The following is a 27,453-nucleotide window of genomic DNA, read 5'->3' on the forward strand; positions in this document are numbered from 1 at the left end:
AGAACAGCTATTACACTATACAGTATACAGAACTGATATTGTTGGAGGTGGAGTAAGGTCCTTTTCAAGTGACTACAAGTCTAGTCCTCTCTTCAAGAAACTAGGTGACTTCTCTGCCAGACGCCCCTCTCCTCATTTTTGGGAGGACAGTAGAAGCAGAGCTAACTTAATAAAATATATCAGGCTTATAATTTGTATGTATGTTTTACATTAGGCATTGCAGTAGGAAATATCTGAACAATGTGCATGGAGCCCTGTTTGCCATGCCTGTGGGTAACCAGTGCCTGGTACTTATGGCATGGCATGGCTCCAGCTTCCTGTAGCCGAATACTTCCTGGAGCTATGGCTGAGGGTTAACTTCCTCTTAGTCAGGGAGAGTGGGAGGGTGATAAAACCGGGATGGAGGAAAAAAGAGAGAGAAAGCGAAAAAGGAGGAGTCTGTGAAAAGCTGGAAGTGGCCGAGCTGTCCTTACAGACAACTGCGCCCATTACTCCTCGTACTATACCGGAAGAGAGCGGCTACACGGCGGTGCCAGTGACGGGCAGTGTTTACTTTGTGGACCCTCAGCCCTGAGGCGGCGAGGAAGCTGCAGGAGTGGGGACGATGTGGGGGCAACCTGTGCCTGTAATGAAGGAATAAGCTGCACCGTGGGCTGCATGCAAGATGTTGCTTCTTCCCCACCTTCTATAAGATTGTGAAACCTCCGCCGCCCGCCCGCCCCGTTTTTCCGCCTTTCTCTAGAGAACACCCTGTTATTAGCCGGCAGTCTAGGTGGCTATGGCTCCCTGGTGCTGAGGGTACACGCCGTTCATCATGTCGGGCTCCAGTACTCCCAAGTCCTTGCCGTCGTCTGGCCAGAAGTCCTTACATGACATCAAGCACCCTCTGAGTTGTTCCCCTGGGGCTGAAGACGATGCAGTTTATGATGGACTGGTGGTCAGTGACACCCCTAGCCCCGACCTAATCCATACTGAGCCCAGCAGTATAGGTGACAAGGTAAGAGATGCTTATGTATGGAAACTTGGCAACAGTTGTCTCCGGATCTGGTGACATTGTATCTGGATCTTGCTACAGTCACCATCTGTTTGCTAAACATGAACTGCTAAAATCCACAGGTTCTACTTGTGTACTGTCAGTGTGAGCTGGCCTCAGGGGGGTCCAATATTCCTGTAGGGTGTACATGGCTTAACCCTTTTAGGGCGACTCATCCGAATGGCTGTGCTATGTAACTTTTGTGTTTTTGTAATTATACAGCGTAAAACAATATCTTTATATGAAATATGCCTTAAAAACTAACTTCTTGTGGGGACCACATGTTTTTCTTGTAGAAATAAAAGAAGGAACTTAATTAAAACAAAAACTTACTAAAATAGATAGGAATTTAGATTCTTCATATGTCAGAACAGGCCAAGTTTTCCTACGCTAATTGTAATCTGTTCCCCTCCTGATGTGAGATGCGTCAGAATCATTGAGACTGTGGCCTCTTAATAATTCTGGTGGGCTTCAGGAGGTCCCGTGAAATTTGCACCATCCAGGGGTTGGCATAGATTTCGATTATAATATAATCTCCTTGACTACTGTATTTAAAAAGTAGGAGTAGTGTAGAAAAGCAGCAAATTATCACATCCCTGATACAAGTCAGGGTCACGCGTAAAAGGTGCAACACTAATATGCCAGTCGTTCCACCCCCACCACACACACACACACACATTTTTTTGGAAACTTAAGGACCTTTCACCACCTTATTTCTCTAAACCCCCACCATTCCTGAGCAATCAATGCAGCTACTTTTGGTGCCTGATATGCGATTTAAGCTCTGTATTGTCTGGAGGGTGGTGTCATGTAGGAGCAGGCACAGGTTGTGATTCTGAGCTCTGACAATGGCTGCCTCTGATTGTGTAGCTCTGAATCACACACCTGTCTGACACTACCCTTCTGATATTAAAGGCCCTAGATAGCACGTCAGGCACCAAAACTAACTGGACTTGTTGCTTGGGAATGGTGAGGACTACTGAAATAAATTCCAACTGCACTGGATGCTAAGGCTCTGTTTCCATGGAATAAGGCGCCACTCATTTAGACAAGTAAACACGTGTCAGAGCGAGGCGCTTCAAAAAAGATCACATTGCCACATGCCGGCTTATGCGTGCTACCCATTGAAATCAATGGGTTATAAAGCCTCCCATTGATTTCAATGTGTAGCGTGCGTAAGCCGGCACCCATTGAAGTCAATGGGATCTGTTTTGAAGCGCCTCGCTCTGACACGTGTTTACGTGTCTAAAAGAGCAGCGCGTTACTCCGTGGGAACGGAGCCTAAGATCTTGAATTGTTGGAGGTGGTGAAAGGTCCTCATTAAAGGGGCTGTATATTTCCCTGTGCTGGGAGTCATTGGAACAGGTGTATTTGGTTTGTTCCCCCCGCCTAATATAAAAATAATAAACTAGTAAACTAGTTATTCTAGACAACCCCTTTAAGGTGTTTGGCAATGCCTTATTTACCTATTCTACAGTGAAGAGATTCTATCATTTAAAATAAATAAATCTTAAATCACGTAGGAATAGCATTTAAAAACGCAATTTATCCCTTTTATTTTGAAGGTCCGTGTCACTGTTTTTGAGTTTTTCTTCTTTTCTTCATTATAGTAATTGTGCTTAGAAAGCACAGCGTTGTTTTCCATTCTAGCACCGCCTCTGTCTTCTGCGTTTTGTCCTCTGCTTCTTACACGAGACTACCGCAAAATGGCGACGGAACAAGCGAAGCCGACTGTTCTGTCAGCCATTTTGCTGTGGTCTCGTGTAAGAAGTGGAGTGAAGAGGAGGAGACGCAGAAGACAGAGGCGGCTCTGGAATGGAAAACAACACTGTGCTTTCTAAGCATAATTAATATAAGGGCCTATTCACACAGAGTACACGAGGCACGCAATGTGCCGCATTTATGGGACGTTAGCACCGCGATTTTGACGGTGCATGTTTGCGGTCGCGTTAACGTGTGTTTACGTAGTGCTAACGCGACCACAAACATGCACCGTCAAAATCGCGGCGCAAACGTCCCGTAAACGCGGCGCATTGCGCGCCCGTTTACTCCGTGTGAATAGGCCCTTATGAAGAAAAATTCAAAGACTGCAGAGTGGATCTTAAAAATAAAGGTTAGGCTTGGTTCACATCTGTGTTCAGGGAGTCTGCTTGGGGACCCCCGGAAGAAAAACTATACACATTATAAAGCAGTTACCTAAGAAACCACACAGACTCCATAGACTATAACTGCTAAAAAGAAAATGTCCATCCTAGTTATAAAAGCAATCATTGTAGTGTAGCCTCCCGTACAATTCTAGTTGGCCACGTGACTTATCACATGGAGTCTGGTCTGTTGGTTAAAGTTCTGATCCTAGCAAAGCTGAAGAACTTATGTCACCTTGCAGGAAAGTTTTAACTGGGGCTATTGTATCAGCATTGAAGAGAGGGAAAGCAAATTTGAACAATTTAATATACAGTCATGGCCAAAAGTTTTGAGAATGACACAAATCTTATATTTTCACATGATCTGCTGCCCTCTGGTTTTTATGTGTGTTTGTCAGATGTTTTTATCACATACAGAAATATAATTGCAATCATATTATGAGTAACAAAAGCTTATATTGACAGTTAGAATGAGTTAATGCAGCAAGTCAATATTTGCAGTGTTGACCCTTCTTCTTCAGGACCTCTGCAATTCTCCCTGGCATGCTCTCAATCAACTTCTGGACCAAATCCTGACTGATAGCAGTCCATTCTTGCACAATCAATGCTTGCGTTTTGTCAGAATTTGTAGGTTTTTGTTTGTCCACCCGTCTATTGATGATTGACCACAAGTTCTCAATGGGATTAAGATCTGGGGAGTTTCCAGGCCATGGACCCAAAATCTCTATGTTTTGTTCCCTGAGCCATTTAGTTATCACCTTTGCTTTATGGAAAAGGCATTGTTGATCGCCAAACTGATCTTGGACGGTTGGGAGAAGTTGATCTTGGAGGACATTCTGGTACCATTCTTTATTCATGGCTGTGTTTTTAGGCAAGACTGTGAGAGCCGATTCCTTTGGCTGAGAAGCAACCCCACACATGAATGCTTTCAGGATGCTTTACAGTTGGCATGAGACAAGACTGGTGGTAGCGCTCACCTTGTCTTCTCCGAATAAGCTGTTTTCCAGATGTCCAAAACAATCGAAAAGGGGATTCATCAGAGAAAATTACTTTACCCCAGTCCTCAGCAATCCACTCCCTGTACCTTTTGCAGAATATCAGTCTGAAGTCTGAAGTGGCTTCTTTGCTGCCCTCCATAAGAGCAGGCCTTGCTCCAAGAGTCTCTGCCTCACAGTGCATGCAGATGCACTCACACCTGCCTGCTGCCATTCCTGAGCAAGCTCTGCACTGCTGGTAGCCCGATCCCGCAGCTGAAACACTTTTAAGAGACGGTCCTGGCGCTTGCTGGTCTTTCTTGGGCGCCCTGGAGCCTTTTTGCCAACAATGGAACCTCTCTCCTTGAAGTTCTTCATGATGCGATAGATTGTTGGACCATTTTTGTGCAGTGCAATGATGGCTGCACGTGTTTCTTTAGAGATAACCATGGTTAACAGAAGCCTCCTTTTAAAGTGTCCAGTGGTGTCATTCTTACTTAAAGAGGACCTTTCATCAGATCGGGCACATGCAGTTTTATATACTGCTGGAAAGCTGACAGTGCGCTGAATTCAGCGCACTGTCGGCTTTCCTGATCTGTGCCCGGTGTAAAGTGCGATCGGTCCCGGTAAAGTAGCGCTTTACAGTCAGAAGGGCGTTTCTGACAGTTAGCCAGGGACGCCCTTCTGCCCAGCAGCGCCTATCGCGCTGTACTGTGGAGCAGGGAGGAACTGTCAGCTTTCCAGCAATATATAAAACTGCATGTGCCCGATCTGATGAAAGGTCCTCTTTAATCATGACAGATTGATCTCCAGCCCTGTCCTCATCAACACCCACACCTGTGTTAATGGAGCAATCACTGAAACGATGTTAGCTGGTCCTTTTAAGGAAGGGCTGCAATGATGTTGAAATGTGTTTTGGGGGATAAAGTTAATTTTAAAGGCAAATATTGACTTTGCAAGTAATTGCTGTTAAGCTGATCACTCTTTATAACATTCTGGAGTATATGCAAATTGCCATTAGAAAAACTGAAGCAGTAGACTTTGTAAAAATTAATATTTGTATCATTCTCAAAACTTTTGGCCATGACTGTACAAGTATATTACACAGCAAAAGAAAATTTCTGGGTATGTCTTTCTGGGCAAACTATCTCTTTAAAGAAAAATAAAGCGGTGCCTTTAGTGCCACTTGTTGAAAGGTAGAACCCTAAAACAGCCATCTGCAGATCCTTGTTGTATCATAAATCCTGTTTTTAAAGGATGGTGTTTTTTTCTATCCTAAACTGGCCACAGCGTGTTCGGCATCAAGTAATGATATTTCCTATGAGCCATTCACTAAGCTTTCTGTTGCTGAAAAGTCAAGTTATATATTTTTAAAACCTTAGATGGGCATATGCCAATCTAATCTTAAAGGGGTTTTCTGGGCAATTTTTTTTTTTTTTTTATCCTAAAACTACTCACAATACCCCCTGTCCCTCACACCCCCCTCCCTGTTTCCCTATCTATCCCTCACACTACCAGCCCTTCCTAACTAACTCAGCCCACCCCCACCCTGTCATACTTACTTGTCTTCCTGTCCGAATCTTCCAGGCACTGGAATCACTTCCTTCTGTAGGGCTGCTGCTCCTACTGTTGACATATGATGACGTCTGTACAATAGAGCCAGAGTGCGAGCCGGCTGCTGCTGCTCTATTGCACAGGCATGGGAGGCCAAAAGATGTGAAGAAGAGGAGTCAGGCCCCCCCCCCCCCCCCCCCCCCCCCCGAAGAAAGTGATGTTCGGTGCCCAGAAGATGTGGGCAGAGAGACAGGTAAGTATGATGAGGTGGGCTAGTATTGGTGACATTCCATTTCCAGAAATGGGGAAATGGAAAGTCATTGGAAAATCTTAAAATGTGCTTGGGGCAGTCATATGAGCACCCCGGCGATCTGGGTACATATACGTTTTTTTTTTTTTTTTTAGAAAGTAAGTTAGAAGTTAGGCGGGGAAGGGTGTTTAGCTTAGTGTAGAAGTATCATTTTATCCTAGACAACCTCTTTAACTAGTCACTGGTATGGAGAGCAACTTCAATTTGTCATTCTGCTAAGTCACTCTATTTGCGACTGGCAGTTAGGTAGAGTATCAAGCTGACGTTCAACACTGAGATACATGTTAGTCATGCTGCATGGGATTTGATTTGGCGTGGTGACTTCATGACTAGATGAAGTTGCTTCCCATCCCCTTTAACTAGTTAAAAGGGTTTTCCGGGCAGAATTTTTTTTTTTTTTTTTTTTTAGCAAGGTCTGTTAGTGCTAGTAATGGGTTAATAAGTACACCCATAAACCTTTAGCAGTGTTTGGAGTGATTGGATCTGGTTGCTGCTGCATCCTCTGCGTTTGTTTACTCGGTGTTAGCTTACTGCTGTGCAGGTTCCTGTGTAGCTGCCACACTAGTTCCCTCTTACTCAGCCCCCACCCCTCACTCTTACACTCCCCCTCCCTGTCTCACTAGCCTAGCAATCCTGCCCATTACTAGCCCCTCCTAGCCTAGAGATCCTGCCGAAGAGCATTATAGCGGCTGGACCTCTTATATTGCTGGAAGTACTCAGCAGCGACATCAGCTACTCTGAGTACCGGAGCACACATTCAGTGCTCTGGGAATTGCGGTTTTAACCGCACAATATTTTGTTGAGACAACATTGTATAATGGCAATATCCGATTAGAATGTTGCTATCGATGAGCAAGTTTGGACTTGAATATTGCTCCTGATGAACCTGAAGCAGGGGAAACGCGTTGAGAAAAGCGATGTCCTTTAGGCTAAGGCCCCACATTGCGGAAACGCAGCTTCTTCGGTTGCAGATTTTGCTGTGGTTTTTTGAGCCAAACCCAGGATTGGATTGAGCATAAGGGAGAAGTATAAACACTTCCTATATAATTTCCATTCCTTTTGCAGCCATTTTTGGCTTTGGCTGAAAAAAACACAGTAAAATCTGCAACAAAAAAAGCTGTGTTCTTAGCCTTACAGTTTTACTGGCCAAGATTTACTATCTATTGAGTTCTATACAGGGGTGAGCCTGCTCCTTTCGCCGCCCGAGGCTAACTGCAGAAAGCCGCCCCCCCCCCCCTGCCAGGAGTAGGGGGCGGGCCGGGGGCGTGGCCAAGTGAAGGAGGCGGCAGAGAGTAGGCCCGGAGACTGCCTGCTCTCTGCCTGAGCGTGAGGGGAGGCTGCTGGAGAAGCGCTGCTCCAGTGGCCTCCCCAAACCACCGCTCGGTGATAAGCCAGTCCAGGACAGCTTGTCCTGGACTGGCTTAGGTTAGCAAAAATGCCGCCCTCCCTGAGGCCCTGGCATAGTGCCGCCTGAAGCGCTCGCTTCAGGTCGCCTCATGGGAGGTGCGGCACTGGTTCTATACCAGTTACACTTGGTGTGTGGGGTTCATGGACCGGAGCTGCGGTCACGGTTACAAACTATAGTAGACAGGCAGCTATAGGGTTGTGCTTGAACTACTTTTACACATTGTTGGTGTGCTGATCTAGCTAGACAAGGAGGTAAATGCCCTGGAGGGTTGGCGATCACTTGATTGGATTGTGAGCTACCGTATATCTTTAGGTGTCTCCCTATCTGTGGCTGGCCTTTAGTATTATAGCTGGGTGATATCAGCTGCAACTGCCTATTGAACCTATATCTTATGAGTGAGAGGGAGTTGATTGTTCATTCCCTCAGTCCCAATATTGTTTTTAGGACGAACCAATCCTTCCTGTATCCCAACGTCTAAAGGAGTATCTGTTGGGACAGATGTGCATTATTATATTTTACCCTGTAATTGAATTTATCTATACACCTGGCTTTGGGGTGGCCCATATGAATATGACTAGGATGGGGGGGCTACGCCTAGAGGTGGACGCCTGACCACAACATAAGAGCCTGTGACCATAGGGGGGCCATTGTAGATCATTGACTGGGTGATAGGTGTTGGTTGTTAGGTTGCACACCTGTGGGTAGATGTTATGCCAATATCTCGCCTATTCTAGGCAGCTGGGCACACGTTATTGAGGTTTGCCTTGCAGGGAGTTTACTGGAGGGTTTTGTGGCCTTATTGTCCCTTATATTTATAGTCGACGTCATGAAATTTTTTTTTAGTTGACAAAATTAAAAGTTAAGTTATAAAATATATATAATTTTTATTTTTTTTTAACCATTCATCATCTCTAAAGTGGTGTTTTACTTGGATAGTTCTATACCCACTGTGATAGTGAGATAAGTATCAGTGCATAGTCCTCACATGATCTAGCAAAGGGTGGAAGAGCTTCTTATGTTAGGATTTTACCTCACTCTTCCCCCTTGCAAGAATCACACTGCTGTGTAGTACTGTTGGCAAACATTCCAAAACTACCCTTGGCTTCCCCAAATGCAGACTGACTTTAGACATTTAAAGTAAAATGAGTCTGGAATTGCAATGGTGAAGTGGCTCCCGGGCACAAATGCTGGGTGGGCTTAGTGTTTAGAAGCCAGAGACTGACCCATTGGACATCCAGGTTCATTTTCATATTACTAAATGTCCAAAATGTTACCATATTTGGCGGAATTAATAGTATGTTTGGAATGTTTATCAGCCGTATGCAGCAATTTGATCTTTGTGTGTATGAGAGATATGGTTGTAGTTTAAAGGGGTTGTCCCATCACAAGGATCCTATCTATACACTGCTTCAGCAAAACTGCTTTGTTTGTCCACTATTTTACTTTATTCAATTCATTGTTGACATAGCCCTTGACTTATCTGCTCAAAAGTCAAGTGATGGATCTGCTGCTCTCAGGGGGGAGGGAGGAGGGGCTAAGTGCACGGGAGCGAGCCTGTGTTTCTAGCTATTCCTACACCACGTGACCTTCCTGCTCTCAGATAGAGGAGAGGAGCTGCTTTCATTTCTTAACTCGTCTTCTGTTCTCCCAGTTATCAGGCTAGCTAATTCAATTGTGTTCATTATGGCAGAGACAGGCAGTCTCTGTATGTAACACAGAATGGAGTTGCTGCTGCCTGTACTTCATAGTCCAATATTGTGCATATAGTGTTGTTTGAGGACCTTTGATGACATCACAGGCCCTTCAACCACCCCATAGGATCACGCTATGCAGTGGGCGGAGCTACATGCTAATTTGGGGACTGAGCTAAACGGCAGGTTGCATATGAAACCCCGCCCACCAAATATCGCAAGAAACCAGGAAGAAAGAAGATTTTACCGCCGTGAAGACTGGTGAGTATGCGACGTGGGAATACACCTTTAACTCTTGAGTTCCTTTAGGCCTCCTACAGATGGCTATAAAATGTTCATATTATAAGGCCCATATTACAACCTCAAATTTTCTGCTACGGTCAGATGACCTGAACTTGCATCATTGATGGTGGCTACAATTTCAGATACTTTGACCCACAGTCAAGATAGTCATAATATCTACCTTATAATATGGATGCGTTATAACAGTCTTAAGAATTAACAAGACCTCTGATTATAAACAGAAAAAAAAAAAAAAAGTTTCTCATTTATATCATTGGGGAGTACCATGGGAATAGGCCCTGACTCTAGAAAATAAGAAAGTGTTGGCTCTGCCCCTCTCTATAGACAGGAAGTAAAATCGATTTTAGTTTAGGGTCCATAGGAGGCAAACATGTCCTGCTTGCGGGCCGCCTGCTTTTTATTTTAGTTTTATTTACTTTTCGTTTCATCTTACAGGGGTGTCTTCAGTGTGCACCACCAAATTTATTACACCCCCCCCTTCCCACCGTGGGAGCTAGGCAGCTAGGGTTCCCTTACACAGGCCTATGTCTCTCCTCACTACCAGGTCACCCAGTATCCTATTTGTCCGCAGCTAGAGTATCGGTAATCCCACTTTTCAGTGCGGGGTTACCAAAGAGTTGACCGTTCAAGCATTGAAGACATTGGACAGGTGAGTAAGCTTCACTCCCTGGATCCCTTCCCTGTAAGGCTCTATCTCCAGTGGCTCCATCTTCTTGCTGCTTGCCACATAATGTTCCTCCAAGTATACCGCTTTCTGCAGTACAGGCCCCTCCAAGGTCTCATATGCTACAGCATTCATTCATGTTATTTAACCTGGTAGGTGTCCTTATCACTTCTGGGATTTCCTTGGATTCCTCTCCAATGCAGGTGAAGCTCGCAGGGTATTCTCACCCCTTCCTCTTTCTCAGGTGCCTTCAGCTTCAGGGTCTTCCCTGCTGCGGCATGGCTGGACTAATTTACACCCTCCCACTCCTCCTATGGGTGGTATTCTGCACCCCTTGAGGAGGTTGATCTAATGGATGGTGTTCCTCCCATCTGTACTCCCAGTACAGTCTTTTCCTTGCAGCAGTGGCTCCTCCTCCTTGCCGATCTCTGCCACAGACTCACCTTGGCTGAAGTCTCTGACTTCAGTCCCATTACATCAGACCTCTCTCCCATTTTCAGCCTCCTGCCTCCTCCAAGTACATTTAGTTACTGGACCTTGGCCTGGGCTCAGCAGTAGAGTGACCAACTCCTTATTGATTCCTGGAACTGGGGAGCAGCTCCTTGGGATAAGCACCTCACTCTAATCCAGTGGCTCTGAGCCCTTTACTACCCTTACAGTAACTTAGGCTCTAGTGGGGTTAGTCTGGACTAAAATGCTTTTCCCACTACAGGTGTGACTCTAGCCTAGCACCTTGGCCTAAACAGCCCCTTTGTCAGGGGCCCCTGTTGCTCAGTCCCAGACACAGTGGCAATGGGGTCCTAGCAGCTGATGTAATCTTTTACATGAAGCTGAGGGGGCTTCTTCTCTGGTATCCCCTCTGTCAGAATAGCATATTGTATGCTGAAGCCCCCTTTGGCCCCTGCTGCAGGTTGGAGCTCTAGTGCTCCTTCTGTTCCCTCCTCCTTTGTTTCTAGGATGAGGTGCAGTACCCTGGAGGGACTGGATACTGTTCTCTATTAAGCCTTGTTCACATCTGCGTTGGTATTCCGTCCGGGGGAGTCCGCATGGGACCCTCCATTCGCAATTGCTCTGCAATAAAAGCACACAAACCCCATAGACTATAATGGGGTCAGGGTGCTTGCCGCATCATGCAGACAGGAAAGTAGATTGTGAACTACCTTCCTGTCCACATGAACCCTGCGGAGATCTGGCGGCAAGCACACAGACTCCATTATAGTCTATGGGGTCCATGTGCTTTCACTGGCACAGCGCTTGCAGTTGCACTCTATTCCGTTCGGGTGGGTCCTCATGCGGACTCCCCCGGAAGGAATACAAACGCTGATGTACACAAGGCCTAAGGGTGCATTCACACTACGGAACGCCAGCGTGTATCACAGCCGTACACGCCGGCGTTACAGCAGGGCTGCCGGACACTTCCCATTCATTTCTATGGGAGCCGGCATGCGAGTGCTCCCCATAGAAATGAATGGACTGCTTTTTTTCCATTCATTTCTATGGGGAGCGCTCGCATGCCGGCTCCCATAGAAAGGAGTGGGTAGTGTCCGGCAGCCCTGCTGTAACGCCGGCGTGTACGGCTGTGATGCACGCTGGCGTTCCGTAGTGTGAATGCACCCTTAGGCTGTGTTCACACAGTTTTTTTTTTTTTGGTCAGGAAACTGACTCAAATTACTCCTCCAAAAAATGCCGCACCATGTAGTCCTATGATGAGGCATTTTTAGGAGGAAGTTGAGTCAGTTTCCTGACCAAAAAACTCTGTGTGAACTCAGCCTTAGAGGTTTTCAAGCTTCTGCTGTACTTCCTAACTTACACTTTCTGGTTGCAGGAGTGTCACAGAAGCTTGTCCCAGTATCTGCATTCACTACACCTTCTAGCAGTTTGATCCATCCCCTCCTTGCATCCTTTTCCTGCCAGTACACCTGTTCAGTCAGATACCTGCCCAGCCCATTGCTTCCATCATCATTCCCCACCTCGTATGCCCTTTGATGTCTAATACTCTCCCTGTGCAACAAGTTTCTTTACATCCTCCTTTTATACATGTACAGGCATAGTTAGTTATCTATACATGAGCACTAGGTTATGGTTTAAAACTCAAATGGTCAAATCTTAGCGCTGCTAATGGCGGCTCCTTTATGATATTTAAGAAGAGCTATAGTAAAGGGTGTTTTATGTAAATACAAGAGGCATTACTGTATGTGTTGGGGATGGAATGTGTAGAAAGTATGTATTTCTGAGAAGCCAGTGCCTTGTCACCAAAGGGAGCATAATCGACTTCTCACTTGATTGGGACTGGCCCACACCAGCTGTCTGGCAAATATAGCACAGCCCCTTGCCTCATGTCAAGGTGAGCATGCAGTTCCCAGCAACGTGACATCAGTAATGATGAAATGTTCATGGTGGATGTAACCGGCCCAAATGATGCATACAATGGGTGTCCTGTGATGAGTAAGTAGCAAGGCAATGAATTAACAGGTAGTCAGTGGCGTAACTACCGCCATAGTAGCGGAGGCAGCTTCCACAGAGACCAGGACATTAGGGGCTCGGTGACAGCTGCTACCGCTGCTATCAATATACTCGGGGGGGGGGGGGGGGGGGGGGTGTCTTTTCGGACCCCCGAGTATAATGATTGGTGGACCGGGAGAGGTAGGGAACATAAAAAAAAACATGTTACATGAACCCGGCCTGTGTCCCGGGTCATGTGACATCCGACGTCATTGAACAGGGACAGCAGCGCAGAAGGCAGCGGAGAAGACCGCGTAGGAGCCAGGGGACAGGTAAGTAACAGTAGTTTTTTATGTTTTTATTCCCCCGGGTCTCCGATTATTATACTCTGGGGTCTGAAAAGTTCGCCACGGGGCCCCGCCATTCCTAGTTACGCCATTGTAGGTAGTGTGCTGGTTTCTCCATTCTGTAAAAGGTTTGGCAATTTTATTACAGTCTCAATGACAGCTTCATTTCAGCACATATTGATGAATAGTAAATAGGCTCAGAAAACCCTTTTATGACCCGTTACAGGCAGGCACTCATGGGCTAAAGCACATGGATATTTGGAAGTTAACCATGGTTTAACTTTTTTTTTTTTTTTTTTTGCCACTTGAATTTAATAATGGATATTTGTTTTACAGATCTTTTTCTCAGTAGGAGGTTTTTCTTGATCTGAATTGCAGAAAGTTGGCGAAATGTTTTTGTTTTCTAATTAAGTGTATTTAGGTCACCTAACCAGAATTATTTGTGATTGAAAAGAAACCTGTCAGCCAAGAGAAATAGATTTATTCATTGTGCTTCAATGCATGTCAAGGGCACCCTTTATAATGTATAGAATCTGTTTATACAACATGTCCATAAGATCACAGTATGGATATGTGTATTTAGTTGTACACAGCCATTCAAAGCAGTGCACAAGATTTCAGTTTGCCTTGGCATACAATGTGTAGTACAAAGTTTTATTGGCTACACAATCTAAATATATTGCGGATGGATGCAAGGAGAATATGTACAGGCTTTATATTCTACACACACGTAAACTTCTACTATTAGCTCAACTGACTTCTTAGTGTTTTGTGATAAGCTATCACAGTGTAGCAGTCTAATTGCAGAATATTGTTATATATAATATATAAATTTTTATATTTTTAGATATATATATATATTTTTCTCTCTCTCTGTGTGTGTGTGTGTGTATATGTATATATATGTATATATATATATATATATATATATATATATATATATATATATATATATAAATATTTGTGTGTACGTTTTTATAATTTTTTTTTTTTTTTGAGAGATAATCTAGAATGTGTGTGTGTGTGCACATATATTAACTTTCCATATGTATGTACCATGCTGCCAACCATTCATGCCCATGAAAACCTCGCCCCACTCACAGAAAAAATGCGTGCTTCCTGAAGGCGGGGGGAGGCTTTAAGAGTTTAAAAATGTGTTTCTGTCACTGCTGTGATCATTTAGATGTTTGAAGCAAGAGTTGACTTCTTAACTGATCCAGGACCGTTTTCTACCTCTTGCTGGCAGTCAGTAAACTTTAGACAAATGCTATTAACATCTGTACATAAATCATGTTCATGGTCTCATGGCTAACAACTGAAGACATGGACAATGAATGGCACTTGATCAGGACCTGTAAGGAAGTAATTGTAACAGTGACTGTGTTGGTCACACAATTCTGCAAAAGGGTAGGAAATTAAATTTGTACCATCTGGGCCTGACTTAGCATTTGCTGCTTCCTACTCTGTTGCATAGTGTCAGAGCCAAAGGCCCTTCTGTTAGGGTTATTTCACATGTAATTACGCGTGTGCATATTCCATCGCGGCTGCTGCGACAGGATGCCGGTGCAGTGCGCCGCATTCCATCGCGGTTTTCCGCTCTGGATTAGGCCCAAATGAATGAGCCTAGTCCGGAGGGTCCTGTCGTGAGGCGGACACCGCGGCTGAATCAGCCGTGGAATCCACCTGAAGAAAGGGCAGCTAGTTTCTTTTTTCTGCTAGCGGCATATACGCTAGCGGCAGCGCCGCACTTCCCATGAGGCAACCTGAAGCGACCGCTTCAGGCGGCGCTATGCCAGGGCCCCAGGGAGGGCAGCATTTTTGCTTACCTAGACCAGTCCAGGACAAGCTGTCCTGGACTGGCTTAACACCGAGCGGTGGATTGGGGAGGCCGCTCCAGCAGCCTCCCCTCACACTCAGGCAGAGAGCAGGTCCCCTCCCTGCCTGCGAACACCACTAAGCCCCACCCCCTTCACCCTGCCACGCCCCCTCCTCCCTGGGGGGGGGGGGCGGCTTTCTGTCGTCCGCCTTGGGGGGCGAAAAGGGCAGGTTCACCCCAGGCTAGCGGTCTACATAGACCACCATTGTGAGGGGGGCGGATTATGACATGGATTCCGTGCCAAAATCCGCCCCCTTTTGCCCCGTGTGAACTAGCCCTTACTTTAATGTTGTGAAATAAAGTATAGAAATAGGTTGTTTAAATCCACACTATTTCAGGCTGAAATCATGTACAGACCTGATATATCTCACCGCTGACAAGTGTATACATTTGTATCTAGTCCAGACAATCTTGCTTTTTCCAGACTCAAATCTCCTTATGACCTGCTGATTCACTGCAATGTCGATTGTATCCAGCAGTTTATATCCAAACCTTCTTTCACCTAACACTGGGGCAGATTTACTAATACTGTCTAACTTTTAGACAGTGCAAACTTAGACTAGACCGTTTTAAACTGTGCCTGATTTATTAAAGGGGTTTTCCAGCCAAAAAACTTAAAAAAAAACAAAAAACAGTGTCAGTGCTATTAATGGGTTAATAATTGCACCCATATACCTTTTAGCATGTTTTGAGGGATTTCTGGGTGCCTCTGGGAGCTGCTGGTATTTCCTGCATTTGTTTACATCTGCTTCCTGCTATGCTAACTTCCTTACTAACCCCTCTCGCCTTATTCCCCCCCCTCCTTCCTCACTCCCCCCTCCCTGTCTCTCTAGCTGTCCCGCCCTTCCCTACCTACTCAGCCCAACCCAAAGAATTTATTTACCCTCCACACGTCTTCCTGTGAAACGCTCTTCCTCCTCCTTTACTGTGTCTGTGTTAGCTTCTCCTCCAGCGAAGATCCAACTCTACTGTGCATGGAGGCGTAGAGGCTGGAGAAGAGGAGAACATCGAGAAGCCTGCAGAATCAGTACAGAGAGTGGAGCCATCTCGCTGGAAGAAGCCTGGAGGGTAAGTATAAAGGAGTGGTTGGGGGGGGGGGGGATAGTAGTGACAATCTGTTTCTGGAAATGGGGATCATCACCGGTTAATCAGAAAATGTCCCTGGGGTGGTCACATGACTTTATAGGTAACTATACATTTATTTTTTATTACTAATGTTACTTAGAAAGTAGGAGGGGGGAGGGTGTTTAAACTAGTATAGGGATTTGAAATTATCCTGGACAACCCCTTTAAGTGTCTAATGCTGTGTGATCACTGTGGTGTAAATAGTATGTAGACTATCTAGTTTAACTGTAAACCACTTAATAGTTTTTATTATTTTCCACCACAGAATGGGATACAAAAGGAAAAAGGGGGATAGAACAAAGAGGGGTGTAATGACAAAAATCTACGTCATACAGTACCTGGAGCATTACTTATGTCAATTAAATATTTTACCCCATTTTAGTGATGGCGTAAAAGTCCTCAGCATAAGAAAATGTGAAAAGATTGGGAGAGTCTAAAGACTTTCCAAATGAACTATAGGTCAGTGTTTTGCAGTTGTCTTGTTCTTATTTTTAGTCTATAACCAGAGTGCTGACAATGCATTTGGCATGACTATGCAAAGTGTAGCAAATGCATACATTGACAGTGTGATACTCTTATGTGGAATGTGGGCCCTATACTGTAATAGACGGTTCAGGAATCACTCATTTGTTAGTGAGTATTGCTAAATTTCTCTTTTCTTAAAGAGGCTTTCTAGTTTTAGACAAATTTTATGGCTATCCCAGTCACAGCTCCCTTGTCTATTGTTTTGGTACTATAGCAGTGATCTGTCCTGCCCCTCTGTGTGGCCACCGCAAGCAGTCACTGACCTCAGTAGTAATGTATGAGTATGCTATTGCTTCACAGGTTTCGTTACCTCTCCAGCAGCAAAGTACCCAGCAACACACTGTTTTTTAATCATTTCCCTGTCCTTCCCTAAATTTTGTCAAGGAGCCAGGAAACTCCATTAATAATTATGTGAACCAACACAAACTACCTGAGTATATGCAATACATTATAGGCTAAGGCCCTCACAAGACGTCCCTCAGCAAAAAGGGCTGCGGGAAAAACGGCAGCAGCAATGCATCGCGGTTCTTCACGCAGCGCTTTAAACAGAAAGTTTGGAGTTTTCCTCCAAGGACATTCTGTAAGGGTTAGTTCACACGCAAATGCGCGTGTGCATATTCCATCGCGGCTGCTGCAACGGGATGCCGGTGCAGTGCATGGCATCCCGTCGTGGTCTTCCGCTCCGAATTAGGCCCAAATGAATTAGCCTAATCCGGAGGGGGCTGTCGCGGAGAAATAACGCTAGCGGTCTACATAGACCACCATTGTGAGGGGTCGAATTATGACGTGGATTTTGTGTCAAAATCCGCCCCCCTCTCGCCCCATGTGAACTAGCCCTTACAGTTATATCTATGGGGAACCGCCGGAGTTTCTGTAGATATTAACATGCTGCGATTTCCAAAACCGTGGCGTGTCCGCACTGCTGTTTTTACCGCAAAGTGGACATGAGATTTGCTAGAATCCCATCTACTTTGCACTTGCTGTAAAACACTGTGATTTTTCTCACAGGGTTTCTGGACTGTGGGGCCCCGGCCATAGTTAAATATCAAGAAGGCACAGGCTAGGAAATGCCACACGCAAGATGCATGGCTGTTTCAATTAAAGTGGTTGTGAAAGGGCATATTTGATGTATTTGCTTTAAAGGGTTAGTCTGGGAAGATTAAATTGACATACCTGACCCGGGTGTCACGGTCTCATTATGAACCATTGGATGGAAGCAGCGATCCACCCCTTAGGTCGCTCTGCTTCCTCCATCCTTATCCGATCACACAGTAGGTATGATCAGGGATTGAGGGGATAAAGCACTGCTTCTGACCATGTGATCATACAGAAAAACTGACATGTACATGTGCCAGGGCTAGTAGAATATAATGCGTCATTGTGTCAACTGTGAAAAACACAACGTGCACGTTCATATGCATGAAGCCTTATGATTATTTTCTATACTTTGGACCAATATTTTCTAAGACCTGGTTCAAAGCCTGTGTTCGTCAAATCCGTTCAAAATCACGATTTGAAATCTTCAAAAACTGATTTCAAACTGTCCGGATTAAAAGCCATTGATTTCAATGGGTTTTAAAAGTAATCCGCGTGTATGTTTGTGCCATTTTCATCTGGTTTCCGGTTTTGTTTAGTTTTTTTTGTGTGGAGAGAAAAGTAGACGCTAAGTTCACACCAGCGTTCTTCTTTCCGTTCTGTGGTTTCCGTCTTCTGCATGCCAGAAGACGGAAACCACAGACCGGGTCCGGCCGTGAGCGTTTTATGCTCTCCGCCGCGAAACCGTTTTTTTTAAAAAATCCGGACACAGAGTACTGCATGTCCGGATTATAAAACCCGGTTTCGCGGTGGAGAGCATAAAACGCTCTCCGCCGCTCACAGCCAGACCTCTTTCTCACCCATTCAAATGAATGGGTGAGAGAGACTCCTGCAGGTTTCCGTCTCCTGCCTCTGTTTTATGCAGGAAACGGAAACCTGCTGTACGGAGAGGAGAACGCAGATGTGAACAAGCCCTTACAGGACTTTGTCTCCGTACTAAAAATAAGGATTCTAGACCGATGGCAACCAATCCTTGTGGGTGTTTTTTTTTTTTTTTTTTTTTTGAGGTCTATAGAAAACTGATTACAAACGGATAGCAATCAGTTTGCATCCGTTTTTTTTTCCTCTGCACATGCTCAGAATGAAGGGGGAAGAAACAAAAAAATTGGTCAAACACCCGACAGCGAAAACCCTGAAAATGCTGCATGTTGCTGTTTTATTTTAATTTTTTCGTCCCCCTCCCCACCATCCCACATGCACGTTAATTACCATACACAAGTTGTATTTGTGCTTTGCTTCTTTTTTTTTTTTTTTTGTGCATGGAGAATGGGGAAGGGGGGGGGATTGTTGCTTTATCTGTATACATACTCAGAAAATCCTTTGCTTTTGAAGTCTAATTTTGCAAAACTGTACATTATATTATTTAATCTGTCTTGTCAGTGGTGGTATGCTTCCGTTGTGATAACCGTAATGTTGCACTTTTGTGCTAGAATTGACTTTTTTTTTTTTTTTTTCTTCTTCCATATCTTTACCACTTCCTCAGTTACCCAGATACACATTAGAAAGGAAAAGCTTCAATCATATGACAGTTCCGGACACTAGTTAACTTTTCAGCTGACTAGAATATTCCGTTTCTGTCTCCTAGTCTTTGAAAGTGACTTCTAGATTTTAAAATTGATTTTCAGCTAATTATCACTGCTGAGCAGAAATCTTCTGCTGGCTGGTTAATTAATATATTACCTCTTTCTGTGTATTATCAGCTTCCTACCTACAATTTAGCAGTGTCGTAAAGTGTAATAACAACAGCAACTGAGTGTCTTTTCTAATCCCCCTTCTCTCCATGGACTAATATGGAGAAAGTAACTCCCTGAAAAGTGAAGAAGAAAACATATTTCTTTAATATTTTTTTTTTTTTTACTTGTACTATTAATTTATTAAACTTTATGTATTACTGGGGATGTGCTTTAATGGAATGATTCCATGTGATTGAACAACTGCTTCATTCACATGGGGGTACAAAAATCCCAGGGGTTGGACCAATACCAATCAGATAGTTATCTACTATCCAGTGGATCCTGTGGTGCCCACAAGTTTGTAAATAAGCATATGCTCTTCTTCTTCTTTTTTTTTTTGGGGGGGGGGGTAGACTGTCTTTATTACTGAGCAGTATGTTCACTCTATCAATAAATTAATGTTTAGTTGTATGAATGGGTGGAATCCAGGATAGATCATCAGTGTAGCCTAGGTCACACAAAATGACATGAGTGCTGCTACAATCCAGGCGGCCTTACCAAGGTGTCAACAAACATTAGAACACATTTATCGCAGTTAATGGCTAGGCCAGAGTTTACCAAAGCCGTAAGTCAGAGACGTAATCGCAGCAAACTAGGATTGTATTTCTCCCGAGAACAGTAGTGCGTCATATGTAGCTACTGTACCTGAATCCTGGCAGTATTAGGGTTACTATAATAGTTAATAACATTACGTGTGTGTGTGTGTGTGTGGGGAACTGTTATTAACTGGGGTGGGGGGCACTATTACTATACTAGAGCCTCATTACCTTGCACCACTTCTCTGGAATGCTCTATCCTGGGCAATCAGATTAACTCCCAATTTCTACAGCTTCAAGCACAAACTAAAGACACATCTTTTCAGATAGGCCTAGTTAGAATCCCTAAAACAAACCCTCCTCTGCTCACGCTCCTCCATTACCCCACATGATATGATGCCGTTTGAGACTAACTTTATATCTCCAGGCACCATCTGCACGTTAAAGGACACAACTGGTGACAGCTCATATAGTTTTATGTTTGTGTAATGACAGTAACCTCTATTACAAAATGGTCTGACCACTGTATAAGCAATGACGCCCCTGCTACCTCCGATGTCGTGTGTCACCCCCTCTACCTCATTGATTGTAAGCTCTTGCGAGCAGAGCCCCCAAGTCCCATTCTGTGAATTGCTGCGGAATATGTTAGTACTATATAAATAAAATGTATTATTGTTATTACCTGTGGGGATGGGAGCTATTGTGGTATCCCAAGGGATGCAGGTGTTATAGTAGGACCTAATGGGGGTTGTAGTCCCTATGATAGCTGAGCTTTTATAATGGTCACGGTAGCTGTAGTGGTGGTCCTGACTGTGGGGCACCTCTCATAGGACACACAGCAAGTCAATTTTCAAAAGAAGGATAGCAAAAGACACAGTCCTTTGTTAACCAAAAGTTTCTTTACTGAGGACTCTGATAAAGTGCAGCAATACCTCCCAGTGATACAGTCTCATGTACAATACAGCGGGTGCATGTGAGGAGGACTACCATATAGTGCCGCCATACCTCACAGTGATACAGTCTCATGTACAATACAGCGGGTGCATGTGAGGAGGACTACCATATAGTGCCGCCATACCTCACAGTGATACAGTCTCATGTACAATACAGCGGGTGCACGTGAGGAGGATTCCCTTGTAAGCTGACAGGTAAGGGCTGATGCTGACACAACTTTCCTCAGATTTGGTATTTAGAGTATTGAGGAGACACAGTCCAGGTTATAGCTACAGAAGAGGGATCTTCACCGGTTGCCTCCCGGCGGGTGACTAATTTGGGGTATATGTAGTTACTCACGGTTACTGGGCTGCGGTATCTGATAGCCGGACGCAGACCTAATACACGTGGCCTGGTAACCACGGAGCACTGGACTTGAGCGGAGGCCGCCTTTAGGTCCAGGAATGCAGAAAGGCTCCTCTATAGCTGCTCCTTTGTCAGGTTCTCTCCTTCTTGGAGGCAGTAGCAGTATGGTGGTATTATCTCCTCTGTATGGACTGGTGAATGGTCCTAGGAGACTCTGTATCTTACATGGGCTGTGAGATTCACCATGTAGCTCCTAGGTTTGGCAGAAGGAATCTGAAAATCCTCTCTGGAGTTGGAGTAGCAGCAGGTGCTGTTACCTCACACACTACCCTCTCCACAACATGGCTGCTCTGGTTTCCTTTCTCCTGCTAAGAGGAAGGCGGGGCTAAAGTCTCCACCCACAGCTTACTCGAAAGTTCTGCTCGTGCTGTGTATGAAGTGATTGGGATCCTATATCACATGCACCTACATAGAGTGAAACATAGGTGGCAGCAGAATAGTACATGGCAATAAACCCAATGTATGCACACAGGAAATACAGATTATACAATAGATAGTGATACTCAGTATTAGTACATTGTGAAAAACATTAGATTACATAGCATACAACTATTATAATGGCAAGAAGGAGTGTACTGGGACACTACACTATTACCTGTGGTGAGCACTATTACAGTAATAGTGCCCCCCCAGTCAATAACATTTACCTGTGTGAGGACGGTTATTAGCTCTTGGGGGAGCAGTATAATTATAATAGGTCCCTCACCATAGGTAAGTGTTCCCCCAACAGGTAATGTTATTAACAGGGGGGCACTATTACTGTAGTAGTGCCCCCCACAGGTAATATTATCTGTGTTTGTGTGTGGGGAGTCATTACCAGTTAGGGCAGTATAAGGGCACAATCACAGCTATAGCGCATCCCCCCCCCCCCCTCCTCCCGGTGTTCATAACATTACCTGTGTGGAGGGGGGCTGTTGTATACTCAGGGTGGTACTATAACTGTAATAGGTCACTATTAAAGATAATGTTATTAACTATGTGTGTGTGGGGGGCTCACTATAATCCCCCCCCCCCATATTGTAACTATAATTAAATTATAGTTGCCGGGTCACTAATGCAGATCTCCAGAGATCTGTTCTTGCACACGGGATGTGTGCATCTTCTATTCTGTTCCCCAGGCCCCAGCAGCACCAAAGTGAAGGTTCCAGCAGTAACGTAGAATACGAACAGATCCCGACAGCTGCATTAATACTAGGTATATGGAAAGTGATCTGCTGGTGCAGGCTACACCAGCAAATCCTTCTCTAAAACAGCTTCTGTACAGGTGTCTGCTAATGCAGCATAGGAGCTTCAGCAACACCTAGTAGCATACAGAGTTCCCCGATGACCAGGCCGTCCTGGCAACAACTGATAAACGGCCTGGTGCCGTTGAATGGGTGAGAGAGACTCCTGCAGGTTTCCGTCTCCTGCCTCTGTTTTAGGCAAGAAACGGAAACCTGCAGTACGGAGAGGGCGACGCAGATGTGAACGAGCCCTTAGTTAGGTCCCCTGATGATTGGTGCAGTAGTGCCAGGAAATGCATAGGGACTGTGAGAGATTTCCTTGTTAGGTACATTTTTTGGTACTGCCCTTGTAAAGGCAGGAGTCAATTACTTGGAAAAAAAGGATAGTTTTTGAGGGGCCGTATAGGGACTGTTGCTCTCTCTGCGTAGAAAACTCCTATTTGCTTTGTCTCTCAATATCTTAATGGGGTAAGATCCACCCTTTTCTTATCTTTTATTGGTGCATATATTCATTTGTTTGCTCTACTATCTGAGATTTTTTTTCCCTTCTTTATTACATTTTTTTTTTGTGAGTACTTAGGGCTTCATTGATCTTATTTAATTAATGTTAAGTTTTATTTGTACATCAGTGCTGTTTTGTTCCTTTAACACAAGAATTAATTTCAGGCCAAGAATAAATTCCAGGCCAAGAATAAATTCCAGGCCAAATCCCTTACATTGTGAGACAATGCCTCTTAGTCCACCATTATCAAAAGGGCTCTGTAGACTAAGAAACAGACCTATTAATGGAGATTTGACTTTTCAGGTTTAAAGCCTGTTTGAGGTGCATAAGTGATTTAATATCTTTGTTCATTTCTGTAGGAAAGTGAGAATCTTCATGTCAATAGATGAGAAAAAATGGTCAATAAGGCTTAAGAAGCTATTTATCTTTTCTCTTCTGCATAGGATAGCAGGGTTCCCATTTTACAGGAGCTCTGAAAGACCTTGAGAAGTTTGGAAATGTATAATTTAAATATAGAATTCTCTCATACAGTTATTTATGGTAGATGGATGCCTGCAGTGTCATAGATAATACAACATTCAGGGTCTGCAAGACCACCAGTGTGGAAAGTCATTGGATATCCTTGGAAGCATTTGATCAACCCCTTCTTCCTTTTCAAAGAAACGTTGGTAAATAACTTGTTGCTGCTACCTACTACCTCGCGAAGATAGTGCAAAAGACTAGCCTGCGCCACCTCGGTCAATTGTGTGACCTGCAAAGGTCTTGTGGCAAATGCTGCCATTTGCTTCTTTAATTTCTGCATGCATTGCTGCGTCTAAAGCCCTAGCATTAATTAGAATACCTTGCAAATAGAATTTCATGGCTTCCCACACACTGGGGCTAAACCTTTATTAAACAGGTTATGCAAGATTACATGTCTGTTGGTCAAATGGCAGTGCTACAGCTCAGTCCCCTTAAAATGATTAAGACTGAATTGCAGTTATAGCTATGTGACCAACTGAGGTTTCTTACTCAGGAACAGATATCTGCCATGTTTCCAGTTATTCATTCACAACCCTATTTGATATAAAAGTATTCATTCAGCAGTTTTGACACATCACCACAAACCAGAAAAACCCCGTAATGCAAATGAAATTTATCAGGTCCGCCAGATATATTGATTTCTATTAACTGTAAAGTATGAGGAAACCCTTGACACTTCCTTCCTCACTGAGGTCATCATTGATGTGCACTTCTTGCTTTTCTATAAAATACATGTTTACGTTAACTATGAATTAGGGTATACACTATGTTCTACTGTAACGTATGATGTACCTCCTAGAAAACCCTATTACGGTTCACTCAGAACTGTGTACTTGGCTGTGAAAATGTAGGTTTTTCATGGCAGAGTGTACAGCCCTATTATATGTATGTATGGTGTGTTTTTTATTATTTTTTTCTCTCTAAGTCACACAGGCTGTTTAAAACTATGGTTATGTGAATATATCCTTTTATGTCTATGGGACCCATATGCAGGCCATCAATATAACCTCCTAAGTGATAGAAAGATCAACCCCAGGAGAGCTGTGACTGCTATCTAGGCAGGTACTTCCTGTTGCAAAAAGTAAAGGCAAAAGGCTGAGTGTACAAGAGTTAAACTGCTGACTGTACATAAGGATTCAGGATATGTATTGTATGTATCTGCTATACAGTATTATTGGGGCTACATAAACAAGTTTACTTTTTTTTTTTTTCATGTTCTTGCTCAAATTTATGTCCCTGGTTATTGACTATTTTCACTTTTTTAACAGGAAAAAAAACATCAATATGGTGTGTCCAGTGCCCACCTTCCTTATCTTTGGTAAATTGAAAGAAAGAAAAAAAAATCTTTAAAGAGGACCTTTCATCAGATTGGGCACAGGCAGTTCTATATACTACTGGAAAGCTGACAGTGTGCTGAATTCAGTGCCGGTACCGTAGCGCTTTACAGTCAGAAGGGCGTTTCTGACAGTTAGCCAGGGACGCCCTTCTGCCCAGCAGTGCCTATTGCGCTGCACAGTGTGAGCAGGGAGGAACTCCCCCTGCTCTCCTGATAATACTCGTCTATGGACGAGCTGTGTGAGCAGAGGGAGGGGGCGTTCCTCCCTGCTCACACTCTACAGTGCGATAGGCGCTGCTGGGCAGAAGGGCGTCCCTGGCTAAGTGTCAGAAACGCCCTTCTGACTGTAAAGCACTACAGTACCGGGACCGATAGCGCTTTACCCGGGGCACAGATCGGGAAAGCCGACAGTGCACTGAATTCAGCGCACTGTCAGCTTTCCAGCAGTATATGGAACTGCCTGTGCCCAATCTGATGAAAGGTCCTCTTTAAATGGGTTGTCCGACTCTAAACTTCATTTAATACTGCTAATAAGGGTCCCATAAACAGAACAAAACTATACCCACTCACTGGCCCTTGGTTAACTCTTCTCAAATTGCACGTCAAAGAAGTCACTTGCCCTTTGTGAAGAGGTTGCCACTGAGGCCTATGAGTGGCTGCAGCAGTCCCCTAACACTACCTGGAAGTCACTGGTGATGTCAGCGGGAGTACTTGTATAGAGATCAACGGAACTGAGGCTACTGGAATGAAAGGACCGGTGAGTGGTCATTACTGGTTTATGTTTCAGGGCTTCTTAGCAGTGTACTAAATAACAAAAAAATGAGTCGGAACACTCCTTTAAGGCTATAGATCTTTAATCACACTGGTATTTCCTATAATTTAGAATTAAAAACAAAAAAAAAAACCTCATACTTGACGTAGTTGCAGTATATGGCCAGCAGTAACAGTGCAACACACTTGTGTATCCCTATTATTATTATTATTATTATTATTATTATTATTATTATTATTATTTAATAATATTTACAATATCTTTAGAGGTTATAGTAAATGGCGACCTTCCCCCACTGGATGTTTGACTGCTTTTTCTCTTAAGCTTCTGGGAACTAAGCAGTGTGTCTCCCACATGAGTGCGGCATATCTATAAATAAATTTGCCAATAAGTACAGCAAGTCTGTGCTCTATTAATTGCAAGCCTGATTGCCAACAGTCAGAAAAATATTTATATTTTTGTTTGCTTTTTTTTTTTTCCCATGACTTTCTAAGGCACTGTTTATAATGAATCCTAATTAATTATGGTTTGGAATATTATTAACCCCATAATAATTTCAGCACATTGCTTTTTATTTGCAGTACTATAATTAATTTTATATAAAATATATAGATGCGTATCTACTTATACATTTCCACTTTGTTTTCTTTTATTTCTGCGATAGGACCTCAGTTTGCCAAATGGTACCCCTGCAGACACATCGAGCCCAGCTTCTTCATCCTCACTTCTTAACAGGCTGCAGCTAGACGATGACATGGATGGAGAAACAAGGGACCTATTTGTTACAGTTGATGACCCAAAGAAACATGTGTGCACTATGGAAACCTATATAACGTACCGGGTTATGACCAAGGTAATCATGAAATATTATGCTTCTCTATCCTATGCTCTGAAACTTCTAGTTAAACCATTTAGAAGCACTAAAGACAAAAATTTCCCTAAATATCTTGTACTGCATTTGTTAACCCCTTCACAACATCAGCCGTACTAGTATGACAGATGCTGGGTGTTTAAATATGGTGGCCGCTCAGGAGACGGACGGCCACCATAACCGCCCAGTGTCTGTTTTATACAGTAGACACCCAGTGGTAATGCCCACGATTGGTGTGGGCACCGATTGTGGGAATTAACCTCTCTGGCGCCTCGGTCAAAGCTGACCAAGGCGCCATTTTCCCGGTGCGGGATCCCGTTGCCATGACAGTTCAAGACCCCTAGGGTGTCTAATAAATGCATAATAAAAATTTTAAAAAAGGAAAAAAAAAAAAAAGAAAAAATAATAAAATTTCAAATCACCCCGTTTCCCTAGAACACATATAAAAGTACTGATATACTGTGAAACAGATACACATTAGATATCCCTGTGTCCAAAAACACCCGCTCTACAACTCTATGTAGCCTATAATAGAAACCCCGGTATTTTGCAATGTAATGCTCTGTGGTTCAAGACCCCTAGGGGGTCTAATAAATGCATAATGAAAAAAATTAAAAAAAGTAAAAAAAAAAAAAATATATCTATATAATATATTAGCATCTGCCCACGACTTTGTCTACAGGTTGTTGTTGGGGATGTCCTGCGGATGTGTATGGAACTGCTGTTGGTTATGATGCGCCAGCGCCCACGAGTCGGCGCTGCTTCATCTGTGGATATGCACACTATACCGCGGTTTATGTACATCTCTGTATATGGGGGGCAATTTGGCACCCGTGCCTCGGCTCAGCAACATCTCTGTGTATGCGTAGTATACCGGTCTGTATGTAAATCTGTGCATGGGGGGGGGGGGCAATTGTCGCATGGTCCTGCGCCTCGACTCTACTACATCTCCTCTGCATATGTGCAGTGGATGTGCATATGGGGGCAATGGGCAAACCCCTACGCCCCTCACCCCACTGGCGTCCCCTCGGTGCCTCCCTCCTCCCACCCACTACTCCCCACCCCCGCGGCAACCCCCCCCCTCTCCTGGCCCCCACCCTGCACCCTC

At 44.1% G+C, this 27,453-nt stretch overlaps 1 protein-coding gene across 1 annotated transcript in view; it reads left to right on the forward strand.

Moving 5' to 3' along the window:
- Nucleotides 1-373: 373 nt before the first annotated feature.
- Nucleotides 374-27,453, forward strand: part of SNX30 (sorting nexin family member 30) — a 47,938-nt gene continuing 20,858 nt past the window's right edge. Inside the window, exons 1-2 of the mRNA XM_075280452.1 lie at nucleotides 374-997; nucleotides 26,139-26,327. Coding sequence (XP_075136553.1) covers nucleotides 815-997; nucleotides 26,139-26,327 — 372 coding nt within the window. The 5' untranslated portion in view covers nucleotides 374-814. The remainder of the gene's footprint in view (nucleotides 998-26,138; nucleotides 26,328-27,453) is intronic.

The sequence above is a fragment of the Leptodactylus fuscus genome, chromosome 1 (genome assembly GCF_031893055.1).
Source record: "Leptodactylus fuscus isolate aLepFus1 chromosome 1, aLepFus1.hap2, whole genome shotgun sequence".
NCBI lineage: Eukaryota > Metazoa > Chordata > Amphibia > Anura > Leptodactylidae > Leptodactylus > Leptodactylus fuscus.